The sequence below is a fragment of the Ailuropoda melanoleuca genome, chromosome 10 (genome assembly GCF_002007445.2).
Source record: "Ailuropoda melanoleuca isolate Jingjing chromosome 10, ASM200744v2, whole genome shotgun sequence".
In the NCBI taxonomy this organism is placed as follows: Eukaryota; Metazoa; Chordata; class Mammalia; order Carnivora; family Ursidae; genus Ailuropoda; species Ailuropoda melanoleuca.
Window position 1 is genome coordinate 3,552,337 of NC_048227.1, and position 23,797 is coordinate 3,576,133.

At 63.8% G+C, this 23,797-nt stretch overlaps 2 protein-coding genes across 7 annotated transcripts in view; one reads left to right on the forward strand and one right to left on the reverse strand.

The window, feature by feature from the left end:
- Positions 1-15,220, forward strand: SLC29A4 (solute carrier family 29 member 4). 6 transcript variants are annotated; one of them, XM_034669757.1, is made up of 12 exons: positions 1-128; positions 3,796-3,981; positions 5,885-6,043; positions 6,510-6,641; positions 6,856-6,969; positions 7,405-7,533; positions 9,198-9,272; positions 9,498-9,745; positions 10,460-10,601; positions 10,721-10,908; positions 11,746-11,986; positions 13,128-15,220. In XM_034669757.1, the coding sequence occupies exons 2-12, from the start codon at positions 3,807-3,809 to the stop codon at positions 13,265-13,267; spliced, it is 1,743 nt and encodes a 580-aa protein (XP_034525648.1). In that variant the 5' UTR covers positions 1-128; positions 3,796-3,806; the 3' UTR covers positions 13,268-15,220. The 6 variants fall into 6 exon arrangements, with proteins under 6 accessions (XP_034525648.1, XP_034525650.1, XP_034525649.1 ...); XM_034669759.1 differs by having other exon boundaries at positions 9,555-9,745; XM_034669758.1 differs by having other exon boundaries at positions 6,513-6,641.
- A 980-nt stretch (positions 15,221-16,200) lies between these two features.
- TNRC18 (trinucleotide repeat containing 18) overlaps positions 16,201-23,797 on the reverse strand; it is a 58,575-nt gene continuing 50,978 nt past the window's right edge. Inside the window, exons 21-26 of the mRNA XM_034669756.1 lie at positions 22,987-23,103; positions 22,237-22,401; positions 20,571-21,895; positions 17,361-17,597; positions 17,164-17,238; positions 16,201-16,781 (exon numbers count right to left, since the gene is read on the reverse strand). Of these exons, the coding sequence (XP_034525647.1) occupies positions 16,575-16,781; positions 17,164-17,238; positions 17,361-17,597; positions 20,571-21,895; positions 22,237-22,401; positions 22,987-23,103 (2,126 nt within the window). The 3' untranslated portion in view covers positions 16,201-16,574. The remainder of the gene's footprint in view (positions 16,782-17,163; positions 17,239-17,360; positions 17,598-20,570; positions 21,896-22,236; positions 22,402-22,986; positions 23,104-23,797) is intronic.

Here is a 23,797-nt window from a genome sequence, read left to right on the forward strand (position 1 = left end):
GGAGGACGCCGGCTGCGCCGGGCCCAAAGCCGAGCGTCGGGCGCGGGCGCCCAGGGGTCCCGGCGCGGGGGCGGCGGGCACAAGCTGGGCCGGGCGCGCCGAGGACCCCGGGGCCCGGCCGTGCTGAGGTAAGCGGTCACCGCGGAGGTGGCGGGCAGGGACAGAGACGGGGATGGGCTGGGGCGCGGAGACCTGTCGGAGCCTTTGTCTGCGGCGCGCGCGGCCCCACTCAGCGCCCCCTCCCCCTCCGCGCTGGCTCGGGGCAGCTGAGTCCAGGGGCGGGGGCACGTGGCTCTGGGGACCCCGTATCTCCCACCCCACCCCACCCTTGTCCTGGGAAGAGGGTACTACTACGCTGCCCCATCCAGCATCTGGACCGGGCCAGCACCCCCCATCAGCCCATCTGCGAGCGCAGGACCCAGACCCAGGAGAGTGGCCCGTGGCCCCAGGCCATCCCCAGGTCTGGGAGCCACCTCCTTCTCTTCTTTGGCATGCCCAAAGGGTCCTTCCACCTGAAGTTCCTCCCTGGACCCTCTCTGCCCCATCTCGCCTCTTCCGCCAGCCAGCTCCCTCCTGGCTCTTGGAAAAGCCGCTGTAAGAGGCAGGGCCTGTGCCCAGGGGTCACCTCGTGGTGGCCTGGAGAGTCTGTCTTTTGCCTAGGGGCATGGCCTGGGAACCAACTTTGTTGCTGATAGGGCCAGGCAGGCAGAAGGAGCCTGGGGGATACAGGGTGCTGCCAGCCCTGGGACCCGCAGAAACCAAGGCCGGCGAGGAGGGGGTGGGTCTGGGCTGTGGGAGCCGCCAGCCAGCGCCTGTGGCCAGTGCATTCACCTCTCCAATGGCAACTGCAGGAAGGGGCGGCCCGGGGCCTTGAAACCCCTTCTCTGTGGGCAGAACCAGCAGTGAGGAGTCGGGGCCATGTGTGGGCTTGGCTGTGGAGAGCAGCAGAGAACTCAGTAGGCCTAGGCACAGGGGGCCAGGGACATCCAAGGGTGTCCAGCTGGCTAGGGCTTGTGGCCCACGATGAGTGTGAGGCCTGAAGAGGGCCAGCAGGCTGGCTTTCCAAATAGAATTCAAGTTCCTTGTCCCCTCTGGGGGGACACATTGTAGAGGTGGAACACGGCCCCCAGAGGGAGGGGTCAGCCTGGCCTTGGGGGCACATTCGGAAGCAGTGTCTGCTCAGTCACAGCTGAAATGGGAGTGCCAGAGGTGCTCGACTCAGCTGGGACGCCAGTGCGAGCTGCGGCCTTGGGTCTCCGTGCAAAGTGGGGGCCTGTGAGCCGGGCTTTCAGGATTGCTGGGGGGTCAGGAGCCCTCTCAGGCCCACTGCGGTGCCCCGAAGCAGGGGTTTGTGTGACTTTCTGAGCGTCTCCCATGTGTAGCTAAGCCTTTGACCACTCAGCCGCCAACCCCCGACAATCTGTGAAGTACTTTCTCACCCTTCTTGTCCACAACAGGGAGGTAGGGAAACTGAGGCCCAGGGGTGGCCCATTGAGGCAGTGACTGGTGATCTGTTGGCCAAAGACGTGAACTGTGTCTTCTCAACTACTCCCCAGTGGTGGACATCAAGGGGTCCTGGCAGGGTGGGGGGAGCTGAGAAGAGCCCGTGCACTCTTGGATTTTTTAAACCTATGTGCATGTCCTTAGATTTTAAGTAAAGTGGAACATGAGAGGAGGAGGAATGGGTTGGGGGTGATCTCAGGTCCAGGCTGTTGGTGTGGAGCTGAGGGGTCCGGGGAGGAGCGAGGTGGCCGAGGTCAGGAGAGGTGGAAACAAGCCACCTCAGTGCACCCCCAGACTCTGCCACCAGTGAGGTCATGCCTGGGGGCCTGGGGCTGCCACAGGGGAAGCCAGAGCCCCCTGCCCACAGGAGGGCCCTGGAGCAGCACGTGGGGACAGTGGCTGAGGCTGGCACTGTGGGTGGCAGCTGCCTGCCTCACTGATGAGCCAGAGGGAGCAGTGGGGCCGCCTCCTGGCTCGATGCTGAGCACGTCTGCCTTCCCGGGTGGCGTGGCCAGGCGTGGCCAGGGCGCTGCGTCTTGGGAAGCTTTGCAGAGCACGGGTCAGGGGTTCGGGGTTCGGGCGTCCGCCAGGGCTGGGCTTCCATCCTGAGTGGATTGCGGGGGAGTGTTCCATTGTTGTAGACCACTGCTCTGCCCCTGGCTCCTTCCCCAGCCTTCCTATCTGCTCAGGGAGGCCGGGAGGGTGGGGCCCAGGGTCTCTGAGCCTCCTGTGTGGGATCCTGCCCAAGGCACGGTCATTCAGACCAGGCCCAGCTCTGTCCTAAGTCCCACTTGGCACCCCCAGCTCCAGATGAGGCAGGACACCCAGGGCTGGGGCACACTCAGGGAAAGCACTGAGTCTGCGGGGGGGTTACCCAGTCCCCAGAGGGAGAACCCCAGACTCTCTTCTCCGTGCTTGTGGGTGTCCATCAGCCAGGGCTGCCCCCAGGTGGCAGGGGCAATCCCCCCGGTCCCCGGAGCAGCCTGGAAGCAGGATGGCTCCCGGCTCCGAGGCCCCAGTAAAAACTCAGGGGAGAGTAGGAAAGCTGGAAACACGGCCCGGCAGGAGGCGCCCGGTGACAGTCAGCATATCAGGCCTGGAGGCTGGGAGCGGGTAAACTGAGGCAGGAGAGTGGGAGGAAATGAGAGAAAGCAAGAGCAGATGGAGGTGGAGGGGTGACGGCAGGCCGACCGCGGAGAAGTTTGGAGCAGTCCCAGGCACATGGGATCCCTCGGGAAGCGGGCCTTCTCGGCCTCTTTGTGGGCTCTCGCACATGCTCAAGGGCAGCTCTGGGGGCCACGCTCAGCGCCCGATGCTCTGGTGTCCCCCCTCTGTCTCAGATTCTCTGCGAGGAGCTGAAATGAGCTAAATGAATAAAAGTCGTTAGAAAAACAAATTGATGGGGTGCCTGACCAGCTCGGTCGCTAGAGCGTGAGATCTCGGAGTTGTGCACTCAAGCCCCACGCTGGGTGTACAGATAACTTTAAAAAAATAAAATCTTAAAAAAAAAAAGGAGGGGCACCTGGGTGGCTCAGTCGTTAAGCGTCTGTCTGCCTTCGGCTCAGGGCGTGGTCCTGGAGTTTTGGGATCGAGCCCCGCATGGGGCTCCTCCGCTGGGAGCCTGCTTCTTCCTCTCCCACTCCCCCTGCTTGTGTTCCCTCTCACTCTGTCAAATGAATAAATAAAATCTTTAAAAAAAAAAAAAAGGAAAAGTGGATAACTCTTTTAGAGAAAAAACAAGACTCCCCCCATCCCGACCCCACCCCGCAGTGGGGGTGTCTCTCCATCACGGGTAAATTAGCTTCTTCCTTAGGCAAAGGTAGTAGACGTGAATTGACGCAAGAGAAACTGCGGCAAGACCAAAGGAAAGCCTTCCCGCCCTGGAAGGTGGTTGGCCCCAGGATGGAGGCCTGCGGTGCTTTGGAGTGTCCCACGGGCCTGAGTTTGGGTCGGGACGGCCCCCCGTACTGCCGGGGGGGGGTGGCACCCTCCAGGCACGTGTCACCCCAGCTGTGAAGTGAGTCCGGGCACCTTGTCCCAGAGGGAAGCGGTGCGGGGACCCCGAGCGCAGGCCGGCACACCCCGCGTTCCAGATTGTCGGCTGTCCTGACCGCTCAGCGAGCCCTGGCACCCCGGCCTGTCCCTCGCCCTCCATGCCACCAAGCGGCCGTCACGGGGGTCCCCGTCACTGTGCCACGAGCCCGAGCTCCCGAAACGGGAACGGCATGCCACCGCGTGGCAAGCCCAAGGTCCCCGCGCTGCCTCAGCCCGCCTCCCCTCTCCTCTCCACAGCGCCGGCGACCATGGGCACCGTGGGCAGCCAGCGCCTCAAGGAGCCCAGCGTGGCGGGCACGCCGGACAGCAGTGTGGTGATGAGCTTCAGCTCCGACAGCTGCCAGCTGGAGGAGGAGGGGGCGGCGGGGACGGCTCGGAGCCAGGCCGGCGCGGCCGGGGGTGTCCCGGGTCTCCCGGGCTCTGGTGAGTGAGGGGGGAGGGGCAGTGGGAACCCTCGGGGAGCCTTGGGCTGTCCCTGAGCGCGGGGTGCAATGTCCGTCATCCATGGGGACGACCTCACGCGGATGCCATGTGTCCGTGTGGGTCACGGAGCCAGAATGAGCCCTCATCTGGCCACGGGCTTCCGTGACCACCGGGCGGGTGGAAGGGCACCAGGGGAGTCCTGCGCTGCCCTGTAGAACTTCCATCTGGAGGTGTGACCCATTGTCGCTTTGGTCACCTTCGCTGGCCTCCCTTCAGTGGAGATGGGCAAGTGCCTGAAGCGAGGACTGATGTGAGGTGCAAAGACTTGATTTCGGCCTGGCTGTGTGACCTTGGACAAGGGCCTGAACCTCTCTGAGCCTCGGTCCCCACCTCGAGGAAATGGGCCAGTTGCCTCTGCGACCAGATTTGCTGGGTAGAGGGCTGCATCCGGGGCTGACACTGGACAGGTTTGGGTTCAGCCCCATCCCTCCACCAGCTTGGGGACCTTGGGCAAGTTACCATTCTCTGGCTTTGGTTATGTCCTCTATGAAAGGCGAACGGTTCAGGAGCCACAGTCAATGTGGCTGCAACGAAAGCCCCAAAACGTGGTTTAGGGCTGTCCCTGCACTCGGGAGGCCCCCTGTGATAGCTCATTTTGGGGTGGCTGTACTTTACCCTAGCACTGCTCCGGGCCCAGAAACGGGCTTATTCTCTGGTTCTGCCCCCTCTCTCTGCACACAGGCAGCATGTGCTGCTGGCCAAGCCCTGCAGTGGGCTGCTCCCCTGTGCCTGGGCAGAGCCAGCTCTGGGCCCGTTCCCCAGGTGCCAGACGTCCCCTGCCCAGGTGTGGCACTAGCTAATATGTGGCCGTGGCCCTTGCAGCCGTGGCCATAGAAGTGGATGGTGGCCGTAGCAGTGGTTTTAACTATAGTGGCCGTGGTGACAGGGGCTGGGTCACTCGGGTTCAGCCAAGAAACAGAGCCAGTAGGAGATGCATAGACAGAGTAGACAGATTTATAGATCTGATGCAGGCATAGATATACACACATGCATATGGATTTATTTCAGAACAGAAGCAACTACAGTGGAGCCTGGCCAAGTGGTCCAAAGTCCATAAGTCAGGCGCTCAGGAAACCCCAGGGGCCTGAGCTGTTTTGGGTCTCAGCTCTGGGAAGACCTAAATGTCTTGCCTGATTAGGTCAGGCCCACCCGGGGCAATTTCCTTTTGACTAATTGAGAGTGCACTGAGGAGGGACTTTCATCCACACGATCCCTTCACAGCAGCGGCTCAGTCAGTGTCTGATTGAACAAGGGATTAGTTCAGCCTGCCAAGTGGACCCGTAAGACTGACCCTTCACAGCTTGGCTCCCAAACACAGCTCCATAACCATACTTAACCTCCAAATAAAGACACTGACAAAGTCATCCCGCTCCCTGGGTGCGACACAGAGAACCCCTCTACAACCAAAAACATGCGGACGCCTTCCCCGGAAGATGCAAAGTCTGCCATACCTCGGTCCCACCTCTCTCCTGTGACAGCCCATGATTTAAACACTGCGGTTTTAAACACAAAGGCATCCTGTGAGGCGGTGAGGTGATAAAGTGGACAAAACCCAAGCTTGGGCTCGTACACATACACAAACTTAGTCCTATCGAGGTAAGGGATAAAGACGCATAACAACGCTTTCCTCGGGTCTGAGGGGGTCACGTGGCCGTGGCTGGTATTTATAACTACCCTTCCCCTTTGCCCTCGGCTCTCAGCTGGTCATGCTGCTTTGCCCGGTGCGGTGACCCAGACCTTCATTTCTAAAGGCTACAATCGGATCGTTACCGTTTTCCGTTGACTTCAGCCCCAGGGAGCAGAAGTCGTAAGAGATGCCGTGAGGAGCCTCTTTGCTTTGCAGAGATACTCCTACTCTGTTCCAAACCTGGTCTCCCCTTGGTCGTCAGGATGAATGGCCCGGCCAGGATGGCAACCCTCTTCTCTGCTGTTGATCCGGGAGGAGCCCCACGTGGCCGGTGCCCGTCTTGCTTCCTGGTCAATGGGACCGTCGTGTCTCCGGGTAGAAGCGTTTCTCCCTTGGGAACCTGGACCCCCCCCCCTCCCGTGGCCCAGCAGCCTCGAGTCACAGGGCGGGAAGCAGCCACATTGCTGGCGGGGGTCTGAAGGGCGTAGGGAGCGGTGCCACTGCCACGTCCACGTGTGCACTCCCTGGACACACGAGCGCCCGGGGACAGGCAGCCTCCCGGGGCGTTTCGCCTCGGCTGAGTCTGCCAACGGCCGTCGCACCGTTCTGTCAAGCCAGCTGCTCTGCGGCCGTGACGGTGACGGCCGTGGGTGGTTGCCATGACAGCTCTGGCCGTGAAGGGGGATGGTGGCCACGATGCCGGTGGGTAGGGTGGCGGTGACCGTGGTGCTGATGGGCCGCGGACATGGGGATGGCGCTGCTGCGGTGGACTCCGGTCCTGGCACAGTGGCCATGGCTCCGAGGGCTTTGGCCCCCCCTTACCTGCTGCCTCTGGGTCCAGCAGTCGAGGAGCCGGTGCCCGACGACCGCTACCACGCCATCTACTTCGCGATGCTGCTGGCCGGCGTGGGCTTCCTGCTCCCGTACAATAGCTTCATCACCGACGTGGACTACCTGCACCACAAGTACCCAGGTGGGTCCCCCGCGGCCGCGCCCGGCCCTCGCCGCGGGCTGGAGCCCGTGTTCCCTCGATCCTCGCTCCGCTGCGAATCGCTGCGGGACTCAGGGCAGCTGCTCCCCCTCTCTGGGCTGTCAGCCACGTTCAGGCGGAGTGAGGAAGCGGCACCTGGCGAGGGTGGGTGCCGGCTATGGGGCTCCCCCTGAGCACCTGCTCCCCCCCGCCGCAGGGACCTCAATCGTGTTTGACATGAGCCTCACCTACATCCTGGTGGCGCTGGTGGCTGTGCTTCTGAACAATGTGCTGGTGGAGAGACTAAGCCTGCACACGAGGATTACCGCGGGTACGCTGCCCCGCGGGGCTCCCAGCTCCGCGCATCTGACCGGCCACTCACCTCCCCGGTTCCCAGCGACTCAGTCTCCCCACGTGGGCAATGGGCCTGCCTCCTGGGAACGTTACAGGGTTCAGTGTGTGAAAACAGGATCAAGCCGGTGGCGGGGACCCCACATGCCAGCATGATACCTGCCCCTGCGGAGGCCTTTGTGCACCCCCCACATCTACTCTTCCTGTCCCTTTCTTCTTCCTGGCGACATCCAGTTTCAAGGCCCAGCTCAAATGGTGCCTCCTCCAGGAAGCCTTCCAGGCACCTCTAAAGTGTCCCCAGCCCTCCCAGTATTAAGGAGAAAGGCAGAGAGGGGACCTCTGACCGGGCTCTACAGGAAGAGTGAGACAAGGGGAGCCCCCAGCTCACTGCCCACCTCTCTGGCCTCTCCCCTAGGCTACCTCTTGGCCTTGGGCCCCCTCCTCTTTATCAGCATCTGTGACGTCTGGCTACAGCTCTTCTCTCATGACCAAGCCTACGCCATCAACCTGGCCGCCGTGGGCACCGTGGCCTTAGGCTGCACAGGTAGGACCCTGGGCCAGGGCGCGGGCAGGGCGGGGGGCTGGCGCCAAGACTCTGGGTACCGTCTGCGGGCCGTCCCACCTCAGCCCCGCCGCCTGCTGGGGGCGTACCACACGGGGTGACGGGGGCTCGGCGCCAGGACGTAGCCACGTGCATGCCCCACATGCATGCTCCATGAGCGCACACCCCACCTCCTGCATCCACCCACACGTCCTACACACGTGCACACGCCCCGCACCACACCCACGTGTGCGCTGAGCACACACAGCATCAGCGCACACACGCTGTGCACACGTCCGCACACCCACTGCTCTCCACGTGGACATTGAGGCAATTCCGTGGCTGTCTCAGGCCTACACTGTGCTTCAAAAACTAGCCTGCCCACGCCGCCACGCCACCACGTTTCTCTTGGACAGTGGCTTTGAAACTTATTTTTTTAACTTTGTATTTGGACACTATTTCAAACCTATAGAGAGCTTGCACGAATATAGTGTAAGGAATTCCCATAGACCCTTCGCGTCGGCTCACCCGTTGCTGACATTTTGTCACACGGGCTTTCTCTCTCTCTTATACACGTAGATACATACATGTATACATACATTTCATCGCTGAATACATACAAATATAAAATAATCTAAGTTTTCACCTTAAACCATTTGGGAGCTGTCTTGCCCAAATACTAGCTCTCGAGGGTGTGTTTTCTAGAAGCCAGGACATCTCTTCTATGACCGTGTTACGGCTGCCCGAGTCAGGGAGCGTAACACCGCACAGCGCTATTCTGCGTGACCGTGTCCCCACTTCCCCAGTCGCCTCCATCACGTCCTTTATAGCATTCTGTTTCTGACCTGGGATCCAATCCGGGATCATGCCCTGCACTCACTGTCATGTCTTTAATCCCCCTTAATCCTTCGTGGTCCTCAGCCTTCCTCTTTCGTGGCAGTGACGTTTGGAAAGGTCCAGGCCAGTTGCTTTGTACTCTTTCACACTCTCTTTGAGCAGAAAGAAATACACTGCACGCCATGAGCCGGTGAATGCATTTGCGTGAGTGTGTTTGTCAGTGAAATCAGGGTTCTGGGAAACAGTGTCCTCAGGTCTGCTCTGTTCCATTCTGTTAAAAAGCGAATGCCGGGAAGGAGCAGGAGAGCCTAGTTTTCCTAGTGTGACTGCGCCGGGGTGTCCGTGGAGGCCATGGACTCACTAGCCTGCAGGATCTGTGCCCAACACCCCTCCCTGCTAGATCCGGGGGGGTTCTGCCTGTGTTAGGATGAGAGCGGGGAGGCGGTGCTGACCAGCTGGCTCAGAAATCTCCATGGCTTCATAGAACGAGACTTATTTCTGGCTCTCTCTGCGTGTCCAACACGTGGTTTGGGCGATGCTCCACACGGTTGCTGGGAGCCGGCCCGCAGCTGCCCCCATCTGTCACCCGGAGCTCCTTCGGTCACTGCCGCTGGGGGAAGAAACCCCAGAAGTCCACGTGGGCTTTTCCCTGCCTCGGCCAGAAGCGGGCAGGTCATTTCTGCTTGTGTTTCATTGGCCAGAGCCAGTCACGGAGCGTGGCGGGCCCGTGGCCCCTGGCACGCGCCGTTTGGTGGGCGTGGGTGGACCAATCCCTCCGCCATCCGGTGATAGTGGCATCTCACGGTTACTCCTCTGTCTCTCCCCCCAAGTGCAGCAATCCAGCTTCTATGGGTACACGGGGATGCTGCCCAAGAGATACACCCAGGGCGTGATGACCGGAGAGAGTGAGTGTCTGCAGCCCCCTGGTGCAGACCAGGCTGGGGCTGGGGCAGGGCTGGGGTGGGGCTGGGGCAGGTGCAGGGCGGGGGACAGGTGCAGGGCGGGGGCAGACCCTGCCAGGGTTGGGGCAGGTGCAGGGAGCGGGGCAGACCAGGCCGGGGCTGGGGCAGGGCCGGGGGCACCGAGTGGGGGCTGCGGCGCAGGCCCAGCAGGGCACCCCCCTCCTCCAGGCACAGCAGGTGTGATGGTGTCCCTGAGCCGCATCCTCACCAAGCTGCTGCTGCCAGACGAGCGGGCCAGTACGCTCATCTTCTTCCTGGTGTCGGCGGGCCTGGAGCTGCTCTGCTTCCTGCTGCACCTGCTGGTCCGGCGCAGCCGTTTCGTGCTCTACCACACCGCGCGGCCCCGCGACAGCCGCCCGGGCTGCAGAGCCGGCTACCGCGTGCACCATGACGTCGCCGCAGGGGACATCCACTTTGTGAGTCCCCCGGGCGCTGCCACCGCGAGGTCCCGGCCAAGCTTCTCCGGCCGAGGGCTCCGTCACGCCGTGGTCTGAGGTGTCTTTTCACGGGGGGGGGGGGCCCTCCTCAGATTGGTGGACCCAGGATTCGACCTTCCGCAGCTGTGGTCTGAGGCCCTGCTGGCAGGCCGGCCGGAGCCATCCTGGGGGGCGGCGCGCCCTCTGGTGGCAGCAGTGCTGCATGGGCCCCGGAGGGACCAGGGTGGCAGGTGGGGCGGCCGCTGGCGCCTGTGGGATGACACCGGAAGCCCCGAGTGGGAGGAGCCAGCGTCCCTGCTCCTGGGGGGCCCCCGGGGCCCCTCAGTGTCCTTGGCAGCCAAGTCCTCGCAGACGGGGCCCAGAGAGTCACCCGGGCTCTGCTGGGGAAACGCCGCTGTGAGCCGGAGATGCGGAGAGGGGCCGCCAGGTGACATGCTGTGTCCCAGTGCTCGGACAAGGCCCTTCCCCCTCCGTGCTCAGAGAGGTTCCCTGAGAAGTGGCCTCTGGGCTGAAACCTGACCTGTGTGGAGGGGCGGTGTGAAGATCCCCGGGACGGACACTGGGGGCCGAGGGCAAAGCAAGTGCAAAGGCTCAGGGGCTACATGGAGCTCTGCGTGTTTGAGGGGCTGTGGGGGGTGGGAGGCCTGGGGGCCCCTCCCCACCCACACCCCACCGGCTCCGTCCTCCCTCCAGGAGCATCAAGGCCCAGGCCTGGCCAGCAGCGGGTCCCCGAAGGACAGCCCGGCCCACGAGGTGATCAGCAGCGGCAGGGGCTCCTACACGCGCTTTGACGTGCCCCAGCCCAGGGTGACGCGGAGCTGGCCCTCCTTCAGAGGTGGGGCTGGGGAGGGGGCGGGCAGGGCGGTCCTCTGGGCATTGCTGCTGGGGCCCTGCCCTGTGGGCCACGCGCAGGCGCGGTCACCTGACCCCTGACCCCCGGCCCGCCGCCCACAGCCCTGCTGCTGCACCGCTACGCCGTGGCCCGTGCCATCTGGGCCGACATGCTGTCCATTGCCGTGACCTACTTCATCACGCTGTGCCTGTTCCCCGGCCTCGAGTCCGAGGTCCGCCACTGCGTCCTGGGCGAGTGGCTGCCGATCCTCATCATGGCCGTGTTCAACCTGTCCGACTTCGTGGGCAAGGTGAGCCTGCAGCCCGCCCCCGGGGGAGGAGATGGCGCTGCGGGCTCCCGAGTGGGGACGGGGCAGCCAAGCCACCGCGCCATCCCAGACCGCATCCCCCCGCCAGCGGCCCCAGCAACCCCGCAGCGCAGCTCCCTGCTCAGACAGAGGCTGGTGCCGGCATCATCCTCATGTCTGTGCACAGTGAACGGGCCTCCGGGGCGGGCGGCCACCGACAGCTCTCCCAGGGAGCGGCCACCTCTGGGGCGGAAGAACATGGGCAGAGGGCCCTGAGCTACGAGCGCGGGGCAGGGTCAGGGCTCGGGGCCGGAGTGAGATCAAGGCAGCCGTTCCTGGGGCAGGCCTGACGCGGGCCTTCTCCGGAGGCACGAAGAACATGAGGCTCAGAGAGGGAAAGCCCTTTGCCCGAGGTCACGCAGCAGAGCGGTCTGAGAAACGCACCTGGCTCACGAGGCAGCAAGGCTTAATCAGCGGGCTTGACCCCTAATCCTGCCGCACAACTTGCCGGTGGGTCTGCCCCCCGGAGCCTCGAGGGCCTCAAGGGCCTCAGTTCTCAATCAGGGTCGGGAGCCCCACCTGGGAGGGTGTGCTGAGGATGACCGGGGCGGGGGCAGGGGGCGTGCGGTCTTTGATGGATGCCAGGCCCGCGGCAAGGACCGGGTGTTGCTGTAACAAGGGATTTGGTAGATTTCGTGGTCACGGCCAGGCAAGGAAGGGACACACCCGGAGCTGGGAGCATCCGGGGACAGGGACCATGTCTTCTGGGGGCTGCATTAGAGACGGGAGGGGCGGTGGGCTCGGGAGAGACGGGGTGCCAACGTGCCTGGCCCCCCACAGATCCTGGCAGCCCTGCCCATGGACTGGCGGGGCACCCACCTGCTGGCCTGCTCCTGCCTGCGCGTGGTCTTCATCCCCCTCTTCATCCTGTGCGTCTACCCCAGCGGGGCGCCCGCCCTGCGCCACCCGGCCTGGCCCTGCGTCTTCTCTCTGCTCATGGGCATCAGCAACGGCTACTTTGGCAGCGTGCCCATGATCCTGGCGGCGGGCAAAGTGAGCCCTAAGCAGCGCGAGCTGGCAGGTAAGGCCTGGCACCCCACTGCCCGGCAGGGAAATCGAGGCCGCGTAGCAAACAGGTGTGACGGTTCCAGGGTCAAGTCAACCTCAGGGAGCTCATAGGGGCAGGACGTTCATACGTCACTTATTCCCATGCATCGCACAACTACTCGGTGAGCCCTGACTGTGTGCCAGGCCCTGTTATAGGCTCCAGGGACACGAGGCAATGATCCCTGTGCTTGTGGGGCTCACAGTCCCGAGATGACAAATGACAATACGTGTAATGTGTGGAGTGGTGCTAAGAATGGCAGAGAAAAACCCAGCAGAAAAAGAAAATGGGGTTGTTGGGATAGGGAGTTTGCAGTGTAAACAGGGCAGTCTGGGAAGGCCTCCCTGAGGAGGTGACTTTTGAGCAAAGACCTGGAGGACGTGGTGAGGGAACCAGCCATGGGGGCCATGCAAAGGAAGAGCCCTGGAGAAAGCCCGGGAGCAGAGCCCGCATGGGAGGAGGCCGCCACTGTAGGGGTGGGAGGCCCGAGGAGGGGCAGGACCCAAACGTGTTAAGAGGCCTTCCACTGCTGCTGGGAACGGCAGGGGCAGGGAGAGAGGGAGGTGCTACTGCGCTCCTCCATACTGTGGAGGAGGGGGACTCTGACAGGGTGAGGTGCGGCGTCTCCGCTACAAAGTGGCGGCTCCTGGATCTGTTTTGATGGTAGAGCCCACAGGGCCAGCTGGTGGATTGGGAGACCAGGTGTGAGACAGGGATCGGGGGTCAAGAAGGAGTCCCCAGGTGGGGGCTGTCCCAAGATCGCTGTCTACTGAGATGAGGGAGGGTAGGGGGGGATGGGGCCCTGGGGTGTGTTCTGGGTACAGTGGTTCGAGAAGCCCTTAGACATCCCGGATTGTCCACGACAAGGAAGCACATGGAGATGGGGGGCTGGAGACAGAGAAGCAGGCAGGGCCCGGGGCACCCCGTGAGTTCACCTGGGGTGTAACAGTCCCCGCATGGCCACCTCTCCGGGAGCGGGCGGTGGTCACTGCTCCATGCCTGAGGAGCCACAGCTTGGACTCTAGCCCCGTGTCAAGGCCACCAGGGTGGTCCTCTGCGCGCCCCCTGCTGCCCTACCCTCCCCGGCCCGCCGCCTCAGGTCCAGTGTCGTCCGCAGGGAACACCATGACCGTGTCCTACATGACGGGGCTGACGCTGGGCTCCGCCGTGGCCTACTGCACCTACAGCCTCACCCGGGATGCTCCCAGCAGCTGTTTCCACGCCTCTACCAACTCCTCCTTCCCCGCCGGCCCCTGAGCCAGGCCTGGGCCCCCCCAACCGAGGCCCGAGGCCCCCTCCCCACCCCTGCCTGCAGTGCCTGCGGGGCCCGGCCTCCTCCCCGTGCCAGCCACGCCCCCTTCTGGGCCCAGGGTGATGCTGAGCCGTCGGCCCCCCAGGGCCACCCAGCACTGTGCTCCCCGTTCTGTCTCACGCCTGCCCTTCACCCTCTGTGTGCACCGGCCCCTGGGGTCACAGCCCTCTCCGGCCAGGAGAGCAGACCACCCCCACCCGTGGCCCCCGACCCCAGCCCTCCTTCACCGGGGAGCCCTCCTCATGGACATCAGAGGTCCTCAAGGAGAGAGCATCTCCCCTCTCCCTGTTCCTAAACACTGGTTCTCCCAAACGAAACTCATTTGCCATGAAGGAACAGCAGCCATGGGTCTGAATGGCCTCAGACCATGGTCTACAGTCGCCCCTCTACGACCATGGCTTCTGCACTGGCCTGGGTGCCCCCTCCCCACACCGAGACCCCCTTCCTTGCACCTGGGCACCCACCTGACACCACAGGCCTGGGGGTCTGCCCCCACCCAGGGACCCCTGTCCACATCTCTGGCTCCTCCGCCTGATACAAGGGGACATGTCCCAGTCAAAGTCATCACTTGACTGAGACCTTGATCCTCATCCAGCGAGGCCTAAGGAGGGATGGGAGTCCCTGCGAGGGAGGGAGGGGTGTGGGGTCCCTCCCCGGGCGGGACCCTCAAGCTGAGGGGATTCTGGAGCATCTTGCCAAAGACAGGCTTTTCCAGGGGGAGCCCACCCCGCCCCTCTGTGTCCTGTCCCCATCTGTCCACTAAGTGTACCGCACTGGCCATTAAAAGATAAAGGCAGAGATCTGCCAGCCGCTACCTCCAAGGAGCATCTGTGCGCGTGGGGGCTGCGCTCGCCACCTCGCTCACTGGCGGCAGGGGAAGGGGTCCTGGCGGGACAGGGCCACCCACGTGGTTGGGATCTCAGTGTTCTCATCTGCAAAGGGGCCTTGTCCATATCCAGGCCTGAAGTTCCTATTGGGTGGGCAGGGGTGATGGTCCGGCAGCAGGAGGGTCTCCGTAGACGCGGTGGAGGTGAACAGCGGTGTGCGAGCTGGGCACTGGGGCGTGAAGGGCGCCTTGGTGCTCCTTTGGCCCTCAGGTCAGGGGAAAGGGCTGCGTCCCATCCATTTGAACCGGGAGAAAGACAAAGAGGGGGAGGGAGCTTGTCCCCTGCCCGCAGGGACGGAGCCAGGACCTGGGGCTGAGGCTTCTGGGCTCCGGTCCTGGCTGGGCTGCTGATTGGTCTGATATGAACAACTTCCTGTACGGTTTGGTGCCTTAGTTTCCCCAAGGAGTGGTGTTGGTCCACTCTTCGACGTGGGTCCCTTGGAGAAGGGTCGGGGAGGAGGACTGGCCATCAGAGGGGGCTGTGCCCCAGGCCTGCAGCTTCAGGGACCCACCCACCCCCCCGGGACCCACTGGGCAGGCGTCACCCCCAGACCCAGGTGGGCGCCCTGAGCAGCCATGGGAGCCGAGACCTCGAGGCGATACCATAGGGGCCACCAGGTGGCGCCAGTGCACTGCTCCAGGTGGGAGTGCCGCCGTGTGTCCTATGTCGTGTGTCTGATACGGGAGGCCCATCAGGGGCAGGTCGCTGGCGTGTTCCTGGTCAGTGAGAGCTAACCTCAGGGCGGGAGGGGGGTTGGCAGCACCAGGAGCAGGGCCCAGCCTCCCCCAACCTTGCAGGGGTGCAGCCCCACGTCCCCACACCTGCCCAGGACCACTCAGACCATAGCACTGGCTTTGTTCTGTGGTCTCCAGATGTGGGCGTGGCTGGGAGTGCTGATTCTGCGCTTCCAGGGGGGTTGGGGGGGTACAGGAGGTGCAAACCCTCCAGCCTCGCACGGGCCAAGAACGCTTTCAGCACTGATGGACATGTCCCACACCTTGGCCACCCAATACAGTAGCCACTGGCCACTTCTGGCTGCTGGCCACCGGAGACATGGCCGGGGCCACCGAGAAACTGCATTTCCCTTAATTTACCTTAGCTTGGGCATGAACAGCTCTGTGGCGCTGTGTGGGGTGGCGCATCGCTCCTGGCCCTGGAAGGTCAGCACCCTCCCCCCCCACCGGCCTCTGCCCAGCACCATGCACCCCACCAGCCCTCGAAATGAACCACTCCAGACAATGGCAGTTCTCCGATTATAGCTTTTTCTCTTTTCTTTTTTTATGAAAAAGATCACACAGAATTCGCCAACAAACAAAATTCCAAAAGAAACTTAAAAAAAAAAAAAAAAGGAAAACAGTAATTCCCCCAAAAAACAAAACCGAAGTCTGGCTTTTCCTTCCCTTAAGATTGTCTGGACGAGGCCTCCCGTCCCCCTGGAAGGCGCGGGGGCTGGTAAGTGCTGTCAGGCCGAGCCGGGGAGCGGGGCCGCTGTGCCCGGCCGCCCCCTCCCTCCCTCAGCCTCTGCTCTCCCTAACTGCTTCTCCGTTCTGGGGGCGAATACAGTACACCTGGGCCAGGGGGTGGGGCAGGCAGGGTGTGCTCGGGACGAGGGGGGCCTGTGAAGCTGGGTGCTAGACACTCACAATCTAATAGGAAATAAAAAATAATATTCTGCACGTCAGAATGTGTTCGCTTTTTTTTTATAATTTCATAGCTATTTTTTCACAGTTTTAAAAAGTTTATATTTATATATATTTATATATATTTATCTTTATATATATAATTAAAAAGTTGACTCCATTTAAAGGCGTTATGATACAGGGGCGGGGAGAGTCTCGGTACAATAAAACTGTACAGGTTCTAAGCGCGGCCGTCTCCCTGCCGGCTGCCCGAGGCCTGGGCGGGAGGGCTGGGCGTGGCCAGGTGAGGATGTCAGCACCATTGGGGTTGTGAGTAGTGTATGGGGCCAGACCGGGAGGGGTGGGGCGGGGGCTCCCGGGCCNGTGTCAGTTTGGTTCCTTGGAAACCCCCTCCCCTCTGAATCCCTGGTGGGCCCCGGCCGGGAGGCGCCTGGATCCTGGGGGCCCAGCCCGGCCCGGCCAAGTGCTTACAAGGTGCTGGAGGGGAGGCCTCAGAAGGGGACCCAGCAGAGCCATACCCTGATAGCTGGGAGGAGCCCCGTCTGGAGGGAACCCCAGGGGTAGGGGAAGGGGGCTGGGGACGTGTGCACATGCGTGCACGCACGTGCATGCATACAGGCACACACATGTACACACTCGGGCACGCTTGCATGCACACGACCAACGCACGTGGCCCCCAAGACGTGGCAGTGATGGGGAGGGGCCCCCGTCGGCGCCCAGGGCGCTCAGCAGAGCACAGGCACGCCGTCGGTGGAGAAGATCATGCCCGTGGTGGGCTCGTACGTGCCCGCGAGGTAGTACAGACCCTCGCTGTCCTGGTATTTCTTGGTCTTCAGCATCTGCTCGTACTGCTCCAGGCCCACCACCAGGCACTTGTGCGACACGGTCTGCACGTCGTTCTCGTCCACGTGGGAGGACTGGTAGAGGGCGCGCTGCGGGCACAGCAGGCGGGCGTCAGGGCAGGGGGGCCGGGGAGAGAGGGGGCACCCCCTCCCGGACCAGAAGGACCAGGGAAAACCCTGAGGGCAGAGACAGACAAAGACCCCTCCACCCCCGCCCGAGAGAGCCCGAGAGACGGGACTGGGATTCAGATGCAGAGACCAAGAGAGATCCCGAGACAGACACACAGACCAAGACAGAGAGGCCTGAAGGCTAAGGGCCCCGAAGCGCCAGGGACACAGCGCGGCGGACAGATCAGAGCCAGACATGGGGTTGCGGGGCAGGGGCCCCGATGCCACTGGAGCCCAGCCCCACCCCCTCCCTCAAGCTGTGTGCGGAGGGTGTGAGAGGCCCAGCCTCTACCCCGGGCCCTACCTCCATGAAGTCCTTCCTCTGGCTGGAGGCCCGCAGGGCCGCGGGGAGGCTGCGGCCGGACTTCTGGTCCCAGTGCTGCGTGTGGGGCAGACAAGGGGATGGTGGTGAGCCCGGCGCGGTCCCGCCCGACCCCAGAGCCAGGCACCCCAGCCTTGACCTCTGGGCCGGTCGGGCCATTGCAGGCCACCCGGCCTCACCTGGCCCTCGTGGAGGCGCTTGCCCGGGCTGGTCTCCTCGGGGTGGTAGAACCACTTGACGCGGACCACCATGTTGCTGCCCCAGGACTCCCACATGCTCTGGATGCGGCCGATGTAGGGCAGGTTGGGGCGGCCGGCCGACAGGAACACAGCGCAGTCCCCGATGCGGATCATCTCCTTGCCGCGCACGATGGCCTTGTAGAAGAGCTTGCGGGCCTTGCCCTTCATGCCGCGGCGCTGTGGGACACGGTGCGTCACAGGACCGCCCGCAGCCCGATCCCCGAGCTCTGGGGGTCTGCAGGGGCGGCTGGGGAGGAGCGGACCCCCTGCTGGCTCCAGCTGGGGAGCCTTCTTCACCTCCTTGCACGCTGGGTGTCCGACGGGGGCTTCCCAGACACGAAGGACCTGCACTGAGGGGGACTTCCATTCCCTGTCCCCGAGCGGCGCTGGCACAGGACGCCTGGGAGGGCCCGCAGACACCACACCTGCTGTCCGCGACACTCACGTGGCTGGACCCTGCAGTCCCCTACTGAACCCCAACTTTCCAGTAGGGACAGTGAGGTCCAGTGGGGGGACAGGGCAGGCTCCCAGCCTCGCCTCTGGATGGAGCACAGGGCTCCGCCCCCACGGCTGTCACACAGCCCTTCAACATCCCCTGGGGCCACAGGTCAGCTGCCGACTGGCCTGGTTCTTACACCTGAGCATGGGGCTGGGAGTCAGCCGCCCACATGGCCTGATCGGGTGTGAGGGAGTGGGAAGCATGGGCCGAGGGCTCTCCCTGGGACCATGTCAACCCCCAGGGGAAGCCCCTGACTAAGGTCAGCCCGGGGCCCGCAGGATCCAGCACGAGGAGCACATCTCCCCGGCCCATGGCGTGCTGGGTTTTTCTGTCACTCAACAAACATTTTCTGGCCTGGCACGGGGACAGACATGGAGGTCCAAGGAGGGAACACACCAAAACCCCAAAACCCACCACAGCCCCAGCAAGCTCGGGGGGGCAACCCGCGGACAGACCAGACCTCAGCAAAGCGCGGTCCCCCCACGGAAGCGGCGCGTGATCTCCTCGAACTAAAATCTAAAACTCACTCTGCCGGTGACTCAGGGCCAATTCGCCTGAACAGGGGAGACCTGCACGCTCATGTCCAACCTTTCCTACTTTTAAATCCTCGGACCCCAGTGGGGACAGACTTTCGGATGTTCTTGTCACTGGTTTCTTGGAGGTGCTACAAACCACAAATTCTTTTCAGCTCAAGGGGAAAATAAATTCAGGGTGAGGTGCACGGCTATGATGTCGGCACACGCCCATCTCTGCCAGCCGTTGTCTCTGGCATCCTGTGGCTCCATCCATGTGGCTCCCCTGTGGGGCTGATCCCGCCCCTGCAGCGAGCATGGGGCTTGGCCTGGCCAATCTGAACAGCCTGCCCCCTACTGGCTCAGAGGTGGGCTCAGGACCACTACCAACTTTAGCTTGAATACCTCGCAAAAGACCCTTCCTCCCCTCCTGTCACTTCCGAGCGGACAGAACAGGAGCTGGAAGCTACTGGGGCTGCTCGCTGCCCAGAGGGAAGGGGCTGTCCGAGCAGGAGATCAGTGTGAAGGTAGGAAGGGGCAACTGAAGCCTGGAACATGGACCCACCAGTGGGTCTGAAGACAGCCTTCCAAACCCCTGGATGCAGCTGCACCTGAAACCACACCTCCCCGGACTTTCCGGATAAAGCGGCCAGTAAGCCTGGCCCTGGGCTCTGTCACCGCAGCAGTGAGGGCCCCCAGGCTAGGCTAACGCAGGGCAGGAGCCAATCACGGTGGAGGGCAGACAGCAAGGCTGTGCCGGTCTCCGGCTCGGAGGCACCTGCTGGGACCAGAGCTCCAGGCGGCCTGGTGGGGAACGTCTGAGTGCAGCCTGGCAGGGAAGATCCTACAAGCTCCAATTTGCTGTCGTCAGCGGTGGCCTTGGCAGGAGAGGTGCTCTCATCCTGGAGCCAGCAACCCCTGAGGGCTGGAAGTCAGACAACCCGTGCCCCGCAGGCTCAGAGAAGCACATTATCTGCCCCAAGTTCAAGTCAGTGCCTCCAAGGCAGGGAAGCCCTAAGGAGAGCGGGAGCTGAAAGGGGGCGGGGTGCGGAGTGCTCCCCGACTCCCTGCTCTGCACCCCTTCCGCAGAGCCCTCCAGTGGCACTGGCAGAGGGGGCCCCCAAGAGCCACTGCTAAGACAGAAACCCCCAAGCTGGGGTCTTGATTCGGAACCTCTCCCCCACTTTTCTGGCCTTGTTGACGTGCCCCAGGGAGCGGATGCGACAAACCCCCCCGGCAGCTTCTCAAGGTCTTAGGAAGTGCGCTGTCGGACCCCACAAGCTTATCCCTGTCAACCCCCAAGTCCCCACACCTGCCCTGGCACGAACTGGCACTGGGGGGGGGTACAGACCCAGTGGGGCGTCTCCTCCAAGCCCACCTCCCAGGGGGCCTGGGACTCGGGGGACGGGCGCTGTGGGCAAAGCCGTCCAGCTGCACCCGCGGACAAGGAGCCAGTCTTCCTGTCCAAGGGCATGGGACGGACTGGTGACCGTGGGGGCTGCTCCCCGCCCGCACACGGAAGCTTCTCGGGTGCGTGTACATGCGGGGTACGCGTCGGCATGTGCAGAGGGCAGACAGGCACAGGGTGGGCTGGGAGGGCTCCTTCTGGAGAATCACCCTCTATTATAGGACCTGGGCAACCAGAACGTTCTCCCTTCGCTCAATCGTGGGTAGGTGGGCACCCGATCCAGCCCCGGGTCTCTGCCGGCAAACACCGGGAAAGCAATGCCTCCTGCTGGGGTCGCCGCCCCGGTCAGCCAGAGGCCGAGAGGGCTGTTCTGCCGTGAGGCTAGAGGACAGCTGAGCACGAAGCCCACGCCAAGAGTCAGGCTGTGGGGTTCTGAGAGCCCCTCTGTGCGATAACTGGATGCCTACCCAAGGGGCCTGTCCCTGCCTGCTTTTTGGCCTGTGTTCCACAGAGGGGCGGGTCTGGGCCCGAGATCACAGGCAGCACTGCTCTGGGGGGGACACAGCTTTGGACCCAGCAGAGCGGGCATTCTCGGGCGCTCTGAGACTCAGGGGACACGAGTATAAAATGCGATCGCCCCACACGGCTCACCCCCACCCTCACGGTGCAGGGGCTGGTGGGCAGGTGACGGAAGGGCGGGCACGCGAGGGCAGACCCCCGCCCTCGGCTACCTGGGTGGGCTTGCCGAACCACTTCCAGAGCTGCCGGGCAGGTAGGAAGGCGGCGATCTTGGGCCGGTTCTCCACGGACGGCAGGCGCTGCCGCTTGGCCAGCTCCTTGGTGGTGGGCAGGTGGACGCCCTCTCTCTTCTTGGGTCGGCTCTTGGCCCCCGCCCCGGCCTGCGCCTTGGGCGGCAGAGGCTGCGGGGGCTGCGGCGGGGGCGCCTGTGGCGGGGGCGCCGGGGCCTTCTTGCCCGGGGAGTGGGCCGAGGAGCGAGCCTTGCCCGCCGGCTTGGGTGCCTTGCTGGGGAGGGCCGGCGGGGCGGAGGGGCCGGCCGCGGGGGCCGGAGCCGCCTCGTCGTCGGAGCTGCAGGAAGAATCGTCGGTGGTGGAGGACGACGAGGAGGAGGATGAAGACGACGAGGAGGAGGAGGACGAGGACGAGGAGGAAGAGGACGAGGACGAGGAGGAGGAGGAAGAGGACGAGGACGAGGAGGAGGAGGAGGAGGAGGACGACGACGACGAGGACGACGAGGACGAGGACGAGGAGGACGAGGACGACGAGGCCCTGGAGCTGGAGGCGCTGCAGTTCCGGCCGCCGCCGCCCTGGCCCTCCTCCTCCCCCTCGGTCTCTGAGCTGCTGCTGCTGCTGCCGCTGTCGCTGCTGCTGCTGCCGCTCTCTGACTCCTCGGCCCCGTCCTGCTCCGCCTGGCCCTTGTCCGGGCTCTTGGCGTTGCCTGAGTCCTCGAACTCGAGCCCGGCCCCGGGCTCCTGGGCCAGGTCGCCATCAGTGGCCTTGGGCCGGGCGGCCTTGGGCTCGCCGCCGCCCGTGGCCGGGGGGTAGCCGCCCAGGCCCAGGAGACCCTTGGGCTCCTGCCAGCCCCCGGCGCCCGGGTCCTCCCGCAGCAGCAGGGCCTCTTTGGCCTTCTTGCTCTTGGGCGACGTCACGCCCTCGTGGTCCAGCTTGACGAGCAGCTCAGCCTCCTCCCCGGGCCGCCGGGTGCCCTTGGGGGCCGCCTCTTCGGCAGCCCGGGACTTCTTGGGCTTGGGCCGGGTGGCAGGCATGGTGATGGGCATGGTGACGAGGGGGGCAGGGGCCAGGGCCGTGGCGGGGGCCGGCAGCTCCCCAAAGGGCTCAGGAGCCGGGCAGCTGGTGAAGGTCGACGGCGCCGGGCTGGGCTGTGGGGGCGCTGGGCGAGCCTTGGGGGCTTTGGCCCGCTTGTCCACGGGTTCTGGGGGGCTCTTCTTGGAACTCGGGGTGCTGATGGGCTCCAGGGCCAACGGGGTGCTGGGGACCTCCTCTGTTGGGCCTCCCTCCTCTAAGACGGCAGCTCTATCTAGAAGAGAAAAGGGAAAAGCTTATGTGAGGCCAGGGTTGGGCTTCCCGAGCCAGAAAGCCCTGTTTCAAGCCCGGCCCTGCCCATTCCTGAGCAGCATCCACTATGGGCTCTCAAGTCACTGTCACCCCAGCACGGTCCTTGGCCATCTTGGCTCCTAGCACTTGTCCCTGAATGCTAGACTGAACCACCGCTCTGCCCCCGACAGACCAACGTGCCCCCCAGAGCTTCGGTTTCCCAATCTGTCACCCGGTCCCAGTGGCCACGTGGCCCAGTCCCCACAGAGGTGTTCCCGCACCTGCCCTTGTGCCTCGGCCGAGGCCGAGCTGGGGACGACATACCACTCTTGGCTTTGGTGCTGGGTTTCCGCCCACGCCCTCGTGACTTGGCGCCGGGCTCCTCAGACCCTGGCGTGCCCCCATCTTTGCTGTCCCCAGTGTCTTTGCTGGTCTTCCGGCTGCGGCGCTTGGCGCTTGGCACCAGGAGGGCGGGGGATGGCTCCGCACCTGCAGGGCAGGACAAACGGTGGCTCAGGCCCGGTCTCTGCTCTCCTGGTCCCCCGAGCATCGTCTGTCACGGGGACAGGGGCTGGATAACCCCGCCGCGGACCCCGCTTGGCCTGCTGCAGGGGCTGCGTGGTTGGGGAGGGTGGCAGGGGTGCAGTCAGGTGTCTGCAGGCACAGAAAGCTCCATGGGGGCTCCTCGAATGAGCCAAGGCTCCCCCTCCCCCCGGAAGATGCTCAAAACCACGGAACCCCAGAAGTCAGGCAGTCCTGCCTCCAGTCGGGAGCCCTGGAAGTCACTCCCCACCTGGAACCTGAGCTTCGCATTACACTCAAGACCGAGGTGGGAACTTGGTGCTATCGTGGACGTAGGGAGCATGGAACATTCAGTAACGGTGACTGGCCAGCCTCGACGCAGGCCTGGGGAGCCCCGAGAGCCCCTGCCCAACGCCCACTCTGGGAGCCCCACCCATGGTTCCTGCCATTGCCCATGGGTGTAAAACGGTGACCAGAGCCCAGAGTTGGGCTCAGAGGGGAGCCAGGTGTGGATGTGGGGTCCCCCCGCCCAGGGCAGCAGGGCTGGCTCACACTGGATCTTATAGTCGGGAGGCAGGAGGCGGATGTGGGAGAGGGGGATCCTCCCCGTGTCCCCGTCATCGAACTCCACGGTGATCAGGTCCCCGTCATCCTCGAGGCCGAGCAAGCCTGTGGGCAGAGGGGCAGGGTCAGGGAGGCCAGTGGACCCCACTCTCTGAGGGGCACAAGGGGAGCAGAAACCAGCCGGTAAGCAGCCCTGGGCTTGAGATGTGCAAGGACAGGTATACAGTGGTGCAGAATATGAGCTTCAGAGCGTGTGGTCCCAGCAGGAGCACCAGCATTCCCATTCCGGCGTCCTGCCTCGCTCCCAATACCCTCCCCCAAGAGCCTCCCCGAAGCAACAGGGGGCGAGGCAAGGGCGGGCACCCCAAGGGACAGTGGGAGCAGGCGAGGGGCTGGCACAGGTGGGAACGCGGCATTTCACAGACAACCAGCTGCTCTCAGGGGCCTGGAGGGAGGCCAGTTTTCACAAGGGAGTCCCGCAAGGCTCAGGCCCAGGAGGTGCCCTGTACCTCTAAAGGCAGGGGTCAGGGGACCCCAACACTGGACAGGCTGAGGGTTTACACCTGGGGCGGCTGGGCGGTGACCCCCACCCGGCTCCCACACGCAGACACCCAGCCAGACCCCAAGGACAGGGCCGTGGGTGGTATGCCGGCTGGCAGCAGGTGCACCGCGGGTCCTGGGACCGGGGGTCCCCACAAAACACGCCTGCCATGCACACGGTTTCCGATCTGCTTCCTATGGAATGCCAGGGCCAAAAGGACAGCCTCCCAGGAGAGGCAGACACGGACCAGAGAAGTCA